Raw genomic sequence first — 13203 nt, 5'->3', positions numbered from 1 at the left:
AGGGAATAGCTTTGAAACCAAATCAAGGAACTGGTTTTGATGTGAGCGGATCAAAAGAGCGAAAAGGGGTGAATGTCATTTATCCAACTGAGTTCAATTATCCCAGTGTTTACAGTGTATGTCACAAATACAATACAAATAACAGATAACAGTAATCATCACAGGTAACAGATGGGAGATCTTGATGTGTTTACTAGGTTTATAATGAATGTTTATAGAGAGAAGAGCTACAGGTCTATATATTTTGCCTGGTCAGTTAGTTAGCAAGTCTGATTCTCTGCATCACATTCTCACACCATTGTTGGCCTGGGAATTGCAGTTCAATATAGTTAAAATTAATGATTCCCTGCTTCTCAACTGTCTAGCCTACAGGGACATGTTCCTTCCAATAATTATTGTCAGAGAGCACGTGAAAGCTCTCTGGAGGGCATGCTGGTGGCAGGAAGACCTTCTTGCTAAATTTTGCAGGCAAGTCCAGTGTAGAACAAAGGCAGATAACCAGACATGTACTGGAGAGCAGGTGATCTCCCAAGTAGCATGCATGGGCTCTTACCCTCCAGTTATGCTCTGGTGGCATCCCTGTGCCAAGAAGAGAGGCAAAGAAAAAACAGGATCAAAAGGAAAGAGCAAACATTTACAGGAATGACACTCAAAAGCTGGTTTGGACCTTTGTGCCCAATAGATATGTATTTCCAGCTTTCATTTATTTTGTGGTAGCACCTAGAAATCTTCAACAGTGACCTGGCCCATGCTAAGGGTACTGGGCGCAAACTGTGCACAAACCCAGCCCTTGCCTGTAGAAGCTCACAGCCTAAATGGAAAGAGAGAAAAATTAGAGGGGAAATGGTGTAGTAGAGAAATTAAGTTAGTTTGAGGAAAAAAAAAATCAAAGCCATTCTTTAGCTCGAAAGCCACCTTTTTTCCAAGGCACTCATGTAATTGGCGCTGGCCATGATGAGAGGAGCAGTTAGTGATCAGATGGCTTCAGATGCCTTTTTTCTTTGCTGTGTCTCCCCTCAGCCAGCTCTTTCGACATTGTGATCAAATCAAGCGAGTACATGCGCGACCTACTGGAGCAAGCCTCCTTTCATTTCTTTGTGACTGCGCGGATCAATGAGACGGGGAAGATTCTGGCCGTGCAGAAGGCGGTAATGCTGGACATTCCCACCCTGCGGATCAAGGTAGCTCAAGGTTGTGGTGGAAGGGATCTGTTCTCTACAAGGGTGTTGCATTGATTGTGGGGTGGAGGAGTGTGTGTGTTTATGCACATTAGAGCATCTAACAGGGACCTTATAGAGCAGTGGCTGGCTGGAGGGTGTGAGGGTGTACAGGTACATTATTATGTAGTGTGTTGAGTGTCCCTACATTGAAGAGAGAGGCTGAAAGCAGCACTGGTAGTGAAGAGCTGAAATAATCTCAGTGGAGGAAAGAGGGGGAAAGATCTGAGAAAGCTGAAGAAACTCAGAGGGTAAGAGATACTACTCACTCAAGTCACTCAAGTTCTTTAACTTCTTCAAAAGTCTATTATGTTTAAAGCAACACAGCACAGGGGCTCTTGCTGAAGAATGAAGAGCACTGCTATTGAAGTGATTTTGCTGGTAGAGCTTCCACAGGTATTGTGGGAAGTTTCTCCAAACTTGAATGGGCAGCACTGATTCGGGACAATGTCATGGGACCTCAGTTCTTTGCTGCCGCTCTAAATGTACTGCCAGTGGTGTTCCTCAAAAGTTGGAGCATTTCTGCAGACAGTGGTGTGGTACCTACGAAAATGGAGAAGAGTAATGCCTGTGATACTACCTATGCTGTATGCCAAAGACAAGGCATTTTAAATTAACTGGGATTAACTTAACAAGCCCCTTTAACTGGGATTTAAACTTCTCAATTCATGACCGAGCATCCAAATAAATTGTATTATTTTCATAAGCACCAAGCCTTCATCTGCTTTGAATGATGAAATTTGGATACGCTTTTTTCCTAATACTAGAAAAAAAAATCAGAACACTTGTTCAGGAAACTTTATATAAGTATGAATATAGCTCTGTAAAATTCAGGACCTTGAAAGAAATCCAACTTTTCCCCTCTATATATTTATTTGAGCTAGTGCTCAGGTTTCTATATAATAATTTATGTAGCAACTGCAAAAAAAGCTTTTTTTAGAAACGTGGATCAAGACTACATCAAAGTTGTCCAAAAAATCTACTCTGTTTTATGGTCGTTAGAAATACCATGATGTTCTGATCAGATAATTGTATTTTTGGTACTAAGCATTCCAGAGAGGAGGTAAGCAAGACAAGCAAACTCTACTTCAAATACCTGTCTTCAATAACCAAATTTTAAAAGTAAAGAATTCTTTCAATTCAATACTTTAACAGAACATCTTCTACATCATCTCAGATTTTCTACTTCAAAATAATTTATCCTCCCTGCTGTTCTGAAGAAAGGGTTTTTAGCATATAGACTGTTGTCCAAAACCCATGTTTCTGAGTAAAATTAAGTTTTTCTCTTTTCTATTTCTTTGTGATGCATGAAAATACACTGAAATTTTAAAAGCTGGATTTTTTAAGGGTGTGTGTGTGTGTGTGTGCACGTGTGTGTGAGCAGATATTGATAGAAGAAATTTTGATTTATTGCTTTTTAATGAAATTTGAGATAGTTTATCTGTTTGGTTTTCTTGTGAAGTTTGCTTGGTGGATGTGATTGGCAGATCAAATTTCTTGATGTGAGAGTGAGAGAGAATGAAAAAATATATCTCCCATTATGTATTCAGATGAACCTTTGATCTTTGTCTGTTGGTCTAAGGAGATTGTCAGACTCAACAGTTGAGGAAATTACACCATATTTTAACCTTGAGATCCGGTTACAAAAATAAGACCAGCAAATACATATCATGGTCTCAGCTGCAAGTCTGGGACTTCAGGATGATTTTGATTAACACCCAGTGATCTTAAATGGTCAATTGAAATTAAGAGGTTATAGGATCTCTAATTGAGCCAAGACTTCTGAAAATGCCAGTGATGTCCTTTTGTGTATTCAGGTGGCCAAATGCCATTGAGAGCTTACTTTTATCTCCTCCTTTACTCCAGTTATTTTGTTGTTTTTTGGAACAGAGTAATCCCTTAGATGAGAGTCTATGCAGCTTTCTGCAAATGTCATACTTCCTTAAAGCAGCACTTTAAATTTATTGACAAGATACTAGATTTTCTTAGTTACCTTTCTCAAGGCTCTTTAAATCAGTTGATGGACCATAAAGTGGGCTGGAATATCTGCCAGCCATAAGTTCAAAACTCTTGCCCAAGCAAAATAAGTTCACATTTTCTGAGAAAAATGCTGAATTTCCAGAGGGATAAAGAACCCCAAATCCTCATGCATGTAGCTGTTGTTTAAAAACACATTTGTTTGGAGGTTTACTATTTTCCAATGCTAAGCGTACTGCCCTTTTGCTTACATAGGGTTTGAAGGAAAACTGGCCTTCAGGCCTCCATAGAGCACATGTGCAAGGTTAAAAACCCTTCAGAACATGAGAAGAAAATGCAAAAGCAAGGGGAAGATGGGCATGACAATTTTGAGGGTGGAACGACATAGCCTGGTGTTTCTAATTTAGGGTAGTAAGACCTGCCCCTCTCTTCTGGAGCTTATGTCCTGAGCAGATCCCTTCAGTGCTGGTGGGGAGCCTGAGGAGGGGGGGCAGAGTCTGGGAGAGAGGCCCCATCAGCTGGACTCACCCAGCTGGGTCCTCAGCTCCAGAACTGTACATACAGGTTTCTAGTTGTCTATGGAAATGAGGACCAGCCTCTTGATCTGCCATGTGGTTTGAGGGAAAATTACAATGGGTGGAAAAATGTGCCATCCAACAATTTTTTCTCGCTAGGCTTTCTTTGCCTCCTGCAATTTTGCTGTGTGCTCTGTTCTTCTGCCTTGCCAGTACTGTGTATCTGTTATTATCAGTTTCTGGTGCATTGTCCTTTCCTTGTCTTGCAGACCAAAGGTGAACTGGTAGCTGGTAAAGAAACGTCTGTGATTGTGGAATTCACCAATCCTCTGAAACAAACCCTGGAGAATGTCACACTCCGCCTCGAGGGACCTGGCATGCTGAGAACAATAAAAAAGCAGTTTGGGTAGGGAAGAAAGCACAACCAGCTGGGAGTTTGTCCCCTGCTTGCTCACAGTAGGAAGCTCACAAGAGACACTTAACTAATGCTGTGCTGAGTAATTTAATTCAAACACTCTCTCTGTACTTTAAAATCCAATACACAGGGGAGCTATAGGTCTCAATAGTCAGTAGAAGTTGGGCTATCCAGAGAGACTGTGAGAGTATTTCATCTGCTCAGTACCAGGGCTGGAGGGATTGGTAGCGTTTGTGAGTAGTTGCTAGTGCAGCCCAAGTTTACTTTTTCACTGTATTACATTACTTTTAGCACTTGACAATAGCACCTACAAGCTGCTATTGCAGAGAGGAAGATTTATCCTGCACTTGAAGTGTTTACTGCCGCTCACTCAGCATGTGCAAATCGAGTCCTGTGCTGTTTCTCAGAAAGGGCTTTTCTCTGCTCATGTTAATCATGATTATACAAGATGTTCAGGTACCTCAGATGATCTTTTCAAGCTCATGTCAAGACACAAAATGTGTGTTGTTTGCAGAGCCTGCTGGCATAGCTGCAGCATCTGTGTGAGCACACAGCTCCCCCCAGTAGCTCCACTGCACAGTGGCCTGGCACACAGGCATGTTCCCAGCACAGGCCACTCCCAGGTCTGAGGAAAAGGAAAGCCACCTTCATTATTCACAGAGTCACACCTTACACTGATACCATGATACCCCTATGCTAAGCAAGTTGTAAATCCTCTTTCCGTCTGAGTTCGGTGTTATGAGCTTAGCATTAGCCAAGGGTATATAACAGAGAAACTTGGAAAATTTTGAGGCTATGGGCATCTATCTATCTGGGCTTAGTATCTATCATTACCTGAGCTGATGGTCCCCAAGTGTGTGTAAAAGGAGTTTGAGAAATTGCCTGTGCTTCAGCAGCTGCATAAATTGTCAGCATCCTCTGCAGCCAGCAGGGGAGGTCTGATCCTGACTGCACCTGGGACAGGGATAAAAAGATCAAAACCAATCTCCAGAGTAGAACTGATAGAAAAATAACCATAAAAGGGCAACATACTGTGTTTGCTTTGTGCACAAGGTATGTCACAGGTGCTGCTGAGCATGACTCAGCATGGTCCACAAGAGTTACACAAGTTGTGGCAATAGCCCTCATTGCTACCCAGCTGTGCCAGCCTCCCCTGTTGTTCTGCATCCTTTTCAATCCAAAAGCTGCTGCGGACTGCCCTCACCTTCAAGGATGCAGAAATTATCAGGTGCATCAAAGGCACAAGAGTTAGGGGAGAAAAATGACTCACAGAACACACGTAATTTCCCTTAGAGTCACCATGTTTTCCCCTTTTCAGTAATGCCCTTGGCAACATTGAAAATGGAAATGGATCAGCTTAGTCATTTTAAGATTTAACTTCTTTGAGATGAATGTAGGATGCAGGTGATACACATGGAGGACAGAGCAAGGGGCAGTTGTAGTTTATTTAAATAATAATCACATTTGTCTCCATGCATTCAAAGTGATAAATGGCTCCAGTGTGATGATGGCTCAGCATATTATGCAGAATCATTCATCACTGAGTTCTCTCCCAGGAAAATCAGATCAGGGTGGCTTACTCCTTTTGCAAAGAAAATTGAACACATTTTAGGCTTTCCCCACCCTTTCAACATTTCCCTGTTTACCAAGGACTGTTACTTATGGGATGGAGCTTTTACAGTTCTATGTGGGGATAAGGTTTTTGGCCTTTGTGTACTTTTCAGGTAGTTTTTCTGTATCACTTGAGTGGCTCCAAAAAACTGATCACGTGTGACCTAACTGATACAACATTATTCTGGCCATGTAGTGGCTGCAGGGCTTCAGTCTTGACCATTCATAAAGTCTATATATAGATAAAGATATTGATATTTAGCTATTAGCCTCAGACAGATGAGGAGCATGAGTTATGGAAAAGCCTTTGGCAGCAGCAATTCTTACTCAGGGCATAGTCTTTGCATGACAAATGAGAATTAACCAGGCAGTGATGGATAGTGCTAAAACAATTATAGCCAAGCATACTTTCACACTAGCAGGTAAGTAATTTTGGGTGTTTCTATGTCAGAGCTAAGCTAGTATTAGCATCTGTAGTGACAAGAAACTTGTTTTAGAAACAGGACAGTAGAGAGACAGGAAAAGGGAGATTTGGTTTCCCAGCACAGGTGTTGTCTTCCTGCACATGTACACACACACACAAACACACACACACACACACGCACGCATACACACACACACACACGCACGCATACACACACATTTATGTACTGAGATGGTAGTACTATAAAACAAAGATGGTAGTGCTACCCTCTCTCACTGGAGCACTGTGAAGCTGTGGCCCAAAAACCTTCATCCTTAGAGAATCTGGACCCCCAACTGCTCAAGAAGTCTGCTGTGCAGACTTCTATAATTACTTCTTCACTTTCCGTTCAGATAATCTCTTGCAGATAATTCCCATAAACTCTAAAAGGTATTTTACTTTCTTCACCAATTGAAGTCATTGGTTTATCATGAATCCATTTTAGTGGGCATCTGATAGATGCAAGCCAACCAGCTACAGGGAACAAAATCTCTCTTATTAATAACAAAGATAAAAAGAGGGAAAACACTTGCTAGAAGTAGTCTGCACATGCTCACATCAAAAATATGATCTTTCTCCTTTTTTTTTTTTTCCTAAAAGTGGGTACATGCCCCAAGGTACCTCTATCTGTGTATGCAAAAAGGAGCTGGATTACCTCATTTTACCAGGGGCAGACTTCCACTGAAACAAATACTCAGGTGGGAGGATTCCAGGCTAGCTCATTTAGAGCTAATTAAGGTTTCTTGTCTCGTGGCAATTTGTGCTAAGCCTGGGCAGCCATTTTTGTCCTGACCCTGGCATATGATATGACACCTGAGAACCAAATCCTATCAGATGAGAATTTGAAACAGTGACTGAAAAATAGGCTTGCTTTGCTCTCACTTTGTTCAGTTGTTTTCAGGACACTGTAGCCATATGAGATAAGAGCTGTGAACTTAGAACCCTCTTATTTAATGCTGAGGAAAAAATAATTCATTTTCATAAATAGCTCCTCACTATACTGCTTTTTCCATTGCTTCCTTTGGAGCAGTTGTATCCCAGCACCTACCAAAGACAATCAATCAATCAATCAATAAATATCAGCCTTTAAAATCTGCACACAGAACCTTGTAAAAGCACTGAGAAAACACAGAAACCCAATACCTGACACTGTCCATGCATCTTAATTGCAGCAAAAAAAATTGAACATGAAGAACAGTGCAGAGTACCGTTGTTTTATATATGAGTTATCAGGAGTCATACATAATGTAAAAGAGTAACCAACAACAGCAGAACTCACAAGAATATTTTGACTTGCTTTTTGGACATGAAGAAGTCATCTGAAGGGGCCACTGAGGCAATCTGCTGATGGCAGGGTCGTTCAGGGTAGGAGTGACAGAGGGGTTGAACATCTCATAGGGTTTGCAGAGAAATGACCTGAACACTTGGACTTATCTAACCATTTAAGGAATCACCGCCAGACTATAGGCTATAATAAACAGAAAAAATTGAATTATAAAGTAGAAAAAATATGTTAGATATAAAGAAGGTCATTCTGAAGGTGATCATGAGAGGGAGTGACAGGAGGCAGAAGAAAATGGATTCATTTTGGAAATTTAAAATTAGCCTGGAGGAAAGGCTAGAAAAGGCTTTAACAGGGTCAGTTCTGAGAGGAATAGAAGATGGAGAGAGTAATTTATATTACATTTATGAGAATGAGTGAAACATAAAAGATTTGAGACATGTTATACTTACCTACCTTCAGTTTCTCCAGTTTTGTGTCAGGTTGAGGGCACTGGCTGACTGACTGCAATACTGAAAATTTTCCTTTTTTTTATTCAGGAGAATCCCGATGAACTCTACATTGACCTGGGAGGTAAAATTTACCCCAATGCGAGCAGGTTTACGGAAGCTGATTGCAAGCCTGAATTCTGATGCTTTGAGGCATGTGTATGGTGAGCTGAATGTCCAGATTCAGAAACCATGAACCAAGGTGCTGCCTTCTTCTCTCATTTAGCTATATTTAAAAATTCATGGTGAGAGGTGGTTGATGGAGAGTTATAAATCTGCTTATTGTTATTTTGGTCATCCTTCTGCTGAAAAAAAATTGATAAAGCAAACTAATTGGTATGACTGAGGAGAGCATAAAAGAGCACCTGGATGCTAAATGATTTAAAATTAGCTATATGTAATTAAAGGCAATTCTAGGTCATATTATTCCTGTAGCTCACTTGTATTTATGGTCTTTTGCATTAGTGCTGCAAAGGAATTTGAAAAGCTCCATTCGCCAGAGTAATCTGAACTTTAGTTTTAATTAAGGCCTGGTATTTCACTGAAAAGGAAAAGAAAAAAATAAAGAACCCAGTGTTATAAATTCTTAGACTGAATTACACAATGTTATGGTAGATCATTCAGGCTGCAATAGAAACAGGTATTTCTAGCTAAAAGGGTCTGCTTTATCCTACAAATTAATAATGTTCTGGTTAGTGGAGAGCTCACTTTGCTGGAAGCATATCTCAGGATGTTTTATCTCCAGAATATTCTCAGCCTCTTGTTTTGTCTTGCAGCTTCCCTGTGCTTTTTCTCCTACTCCCTCATGTGTGCAGGCACTCACACAGACTCACTTCATACCCTCATCAGACCCCGTATGTAGTTAGTATGCTATTCCTCTACTTTGCTGGGTGAAAATCCAGAGTTTTTCTGCCTCTGCTCAGAGTTTATCACACAAAACCTGCACTTGCTCTTCATATCTCTTGTGTAAGATATGTTTTGTCCTCACCTTTCTCTGTCTTTTTTTCTCTCCTGAACCCACCCTGTAGACCCTTCTCCCACATGAGTATGTCAGGAGTGTTTGCTGTCCCAGAGCAGTTCATGCTGTCAAATGGGGTGAAGGAAAGAGGAGTGGAGCAGGGAGCCTGAGAGTCTTCTCCTTCCAGTGTCACAAGCCTAGCCAGCGTCCTGCACTGGAGCTGGGGGTGACTTTAAACTAAAAATATGGGTATGAATTTAGATTAAATAGTGCCTGAAAGTCCCCAGGAATCTTGGCTAAAGCAGAATGAAGACCAGTCACATGAGTAACCCCAGGAATACAGACAGACAGAATCTCATCTAGGAAAGGAATAAAGATGTATCCTGAGAATCAGAAACTTACTCAAGCCCCAGCAACTCCTCCCCTCTGGCCACAGAGTGTATGTAAGAGCAGATCAGGTATTAACAGCACAGGGGAGCTGGCTGAGCTTCTAAAGTTAAAAGGAACATCTTTCTCATTAAACCCTGGGGCTTTACTGGATAGCCATGTCATTTGGTGGTGTCAGTGAAAAGCAAGGGAGACGCTTTCCTTCCCTTCTGCTCCTTTCATTGCTGCACATTGCCCATGGTACTTCTGCAAGACCTGTAACCAGCTGTTAAAGTCTTGGGAGAGGATAAATGCAGCTGCTCTTTTTGCTAAGTTGAGAGGAACAAAGCAAAAATTCATACCACCTCATATAGTCTGGGAGTACCCCAGAATCCAGGAAAACCAGATTTTTGGGGGCTTTCACTTCAGGAATGGACACACCTTCATTTTATACAGCCTATGTGACCACATCAGAAACTTTGCTATGTCAAAGTCCTGTGGGGCAGAAGTGACTGAACATTGTATTGTCAGTGCAAGGTGACAATCTCTGCTAGATAATTTAGCAGTCTTACCAAGCTCTACATCTTCTAATAAAATTATCCATTTTGTGCTCTTGCATATAAACCTGCTTTCTATTCCAGGCATTTTATAAATACAGTGTAATAAGAATTCAAAATAAAACGTGTCTGATTGCACTTGTGTGTTGTGTTCTGCATTTTGATCAATTACTTCTACATAGCAGCACTGTAGACACCAGTTGCTGCATCTTCATTGTAAAAATTAAAAAATGCACTTCTGAGCCATGTGTCTTTTTTGATGCTAAAGAGAAAAACTCATATTTATTTAAATGAAAAAATAATATTACAGGCTAATTTTAACTGTTTTGCTTTGGTTTTCATTCTGTTTCAACAACTGGCTACCTAATTTACTGGAGAAGGTGATGATTTCCAAAGAACATCACTTGTGCCAGGAAAAAGGTTCCCTGGAACTTGTTTTAACTTGTCAGAGACCATTAAGGCACAAGTTTGTGCCTAATGAAACCTTACCTATGTCCCATTTTTAAGGAGTGCTTCTCTCAGCAAAATATTTCAAGTCATTTAGCTGAATGACCTTTGCCAGGAGACAGGAAGTGTTTTACTTATAGTTTATAGAGAGGTATATTGCAGTGAAGTGATGGCTGGGAACAGAGACCAGGGATGTCAGCAGCCCTTGGCACCACCAGCCCTCTCACTGTGCACTGAGATGCTCACAAAAATCTAACGAAAAAATGAGGATGGCTTCTAGGATTTCAGCCACTGGCCAGCCCGTGCATGGGCTGTCACATCAAACACAGGTAAAACCTGACTGGAGGAGAAGGGAGTGCTGTGATTGCCCTTTATTTACACCTAGAATGTGGTCAATAAATAATGAGAACAGATTGCTGACCTCAGATCAGGAAGAGCTCTGAACCTGAAAAGAGTTATAGGGTTCAAATTCTTTAGCTGAGGGTCTTTTTTGAGAGGGCTGAACTTGGGTCCTCAACGCAACCATCACAGCTCAGAGATGCACTGGGGAGGAAACAGTCCAAAAACAAATAGACAGAGCTGAGACTTCCACAGCTCTCACGGCCCAGCAGCTCAGAGATGTAAATGCAAACAAGTCACTCCTGAAGCAAACCTCATTTGTTACCAACTTGTTTCATCCAAGCTGTGGGGCAGGTTGCTCCAATAGCCATCAACTTGTCACATTCCAAATCTTGCTATGATCAAAAGGAAACACATCTTACACATGGACCTGGGAAGAATATATTGTTAGTCTTGTTAAGGATAATATCATCAGAGAATTATTAGTAGCTGGAATAACTAGGATGGTATTATATTCTTGTATCTTTAATACAATGATACTGACATTAATAGTCCATATTATATTAGTAAAACTGGTACACATAAACTTTATAGAATACTCCACTTTCTCTGCTTTTTTCTGCACCTCTACACTTCCGCTGTGATGTCTCCAATCTGGATGGGGGCACGTGTAACAGCAAGTCACCAGCGTCCCCAATCCTCACCAGGCGGAGTCTGACATTAGTGGGGAGAGTTTGTCTTCCTCTTCACTGAGATAAGCACAACAGAAAATTTCTTCCTTGCCACCCTGTGATCCATCAGAGGTCATTTTTACAGACTTCTTGTACACTCCACATCTTGTTTTTTTTTTTATTGATTCAGCTCCACAGTAGATCCTAATTTGCTACATGATGCATTTTACTTGTGTTCGGTACTCAATGTTTGGTCTCCTTTGTTACATCTAGATTTTTTCTCACCTACCTCCTAATGTTCCACCCTTTGACAACCACTTATTAACTACTGGTGAGCTGTTTGTAGCCTGAGGCCTCTCATATCATCCTACACCTGCATTGTCAAGGCCCCTGTTACCATCCCATCCTACTGAACCTTTATGCTGCATTTTATTTTGAGGTCATAAATAGTTCATTCTGCAAGGAATAACTACCTGCACTTACTGTTCTACCAGTTACAAAAAGGACATACAACAACAAGAATTTCACCATGCAATTGGATAAAGCAGAGCAAAACTAAAAGAAAGCCAGTAGTAGATACCAGGCCATTAGACAATTGCTTTTACAGGTAAAAATCTTGACAAGCCCTAGTCCCTGTGCTGCTAGGTTATCACCAAGCTATGAGTCTTCTCAAGCAATGGCACATCTGATTTGTGCACCAAAAGGAGAGAGCATGACTGAGCATTGACTTTTCTAGTGACTGGTACTACCAGTGGTAATTGGTTTGAACTGAAACTAATCAATAAACACTGCCAAATCAGCGACACACCTGGCCCCCTGCCCCTTTCTGCTGCTGGGTACTTTCCTTCCTGCTATGCCATTTTCTCAGCATATTACTTTCATATTTGTCCTTGTTTTTCCCAAGGAGAAGGCTGTGGCTGCTGGTGCTAGCTTCTGAATTTGAGTGATGGGACAACGAAAGAAGAAAACAGAAGGCAACCAGATGAGAGGAGGTGAGGAAACCAGAATGGATATCCCTGTTATGAAAGAGGAAAGTCTAAAGTAAATGTAAGTGTTGATGGAAGGACAGGAATTGTCTTGTATATTGGAGCTGGCATGATAGCTGGATGAGAAAGGGCACACTCATCTCTCCCTATGAGGAGATCCAAGCTGGGCTCAGCCTCTTCCATAAGTCACCTGCAGCCCAACTCAAACAGGGTTGTGCCTGTCTGGTCCCTGCAGGATTAGCCTGGGAATAAAAGGGACCCCTTGCAAACACTCACGCAGCTTCTGCTCAGGTTTTGGCTGCCACAGAGTGGGCACAAGACCCTGACGTATGCTGGAAGCACCACTCAAAGCCACAACAACACACAAGCAGGACATGATTGAAGGGGAGGAGGTCATTATGCAGCTGCCATCACCTGCAGCTTGCCATCCCTGCAGCCATAATCCTGGTGTATTGGTTGTGTGCCAGTTTCCTCAGGATCCACTGACTTATGGAAATGGTGTAGATCAAGCTTCCAAGCTGGAAGTTAAAAATACATCATCTTACCCAAAAATCTTTTGAAGTGGATCCAACAGCAGGCAGACTGATGAGACATTTTTGCCTCCAGGTGTGAAACAGGGGACACCCACAAAGTGATGGGGGAGGGGGAATGAGAACTCTCACTGTCTACATGGTAACTATTATTTGTGTGAGTTGTGAGTTATGAATAAGAGAACTGCAAGTTGGAAACATCATGAATTAAGTGATGAATCAATGAATTGGCATGTTAGACTGGTTTGTGCAAAGTTTGAAGTGTCTGTTTTCTTTCCTAGTATGTTCAGAGAATAAAATTTAATTTAGGTATTAATTTTAATACATTTTCCTGTAATTTCAAGCAATCAAAATGCATCATGACAATCCTACTGGAAGGAG

At 41.3% G+C, this 13203-nt stretch overlaps 1 protein-coding gene across 2 annotated transcripts in view; it reads left to right on the top strand.

Moving 5' to 3' along the window:
- Nucleotides 1-9987, top strand: part of F13A1 (coagulation factor XIII A chain) — a 61384-nt gene extending 51397 nt beyond the window's left edge. Inside the window, exons 13-15 of one of the 2 annotated variants that reach the window (XM_005424908.2) lie at nucleotides 1021-1181; nucleotides 3979-4115; nucleotides 8020-9987. In XM_005424908.2, the coding sequence (XP_005424965.1) occupies nucleotides 1021-1181; nucleotides 3979-4115; nucleotides 8020-8164 (443 nt within the window). In that variant the 3' untranslated portion in view covers nucleotides 8165-9987. The remainder of the gene's footprint in view (nucleotides 1-1020; nucleotides 1182-3978; nucleotides 4116-8019) is intronic. The other variant, XM_031060219.1, reaches the window with a different exon arrangement.
- Nucleotides 9988-13203: the final 3216 nt, after the last annotated feature.

Source organism: Geospiza fortis, unplaced genomic scaffold (assembly GCF_000277835.1).
Source record: "Geospiza fortis unplaced genomic scaffold, GeoFor_1.0 scaffold219, whole genome shotgun sequence".
Taxonomy (NCBI): Eukaryota; Metazoa; Chordata; class Aves; order Passeriformes; family Thraupidae; genus Geospiza; species Geospiza fortis.
Note: the sequence above shows the minus strand (reverse complement) of the source record. Positions and strands in the feature narration are given on the sequence as shown.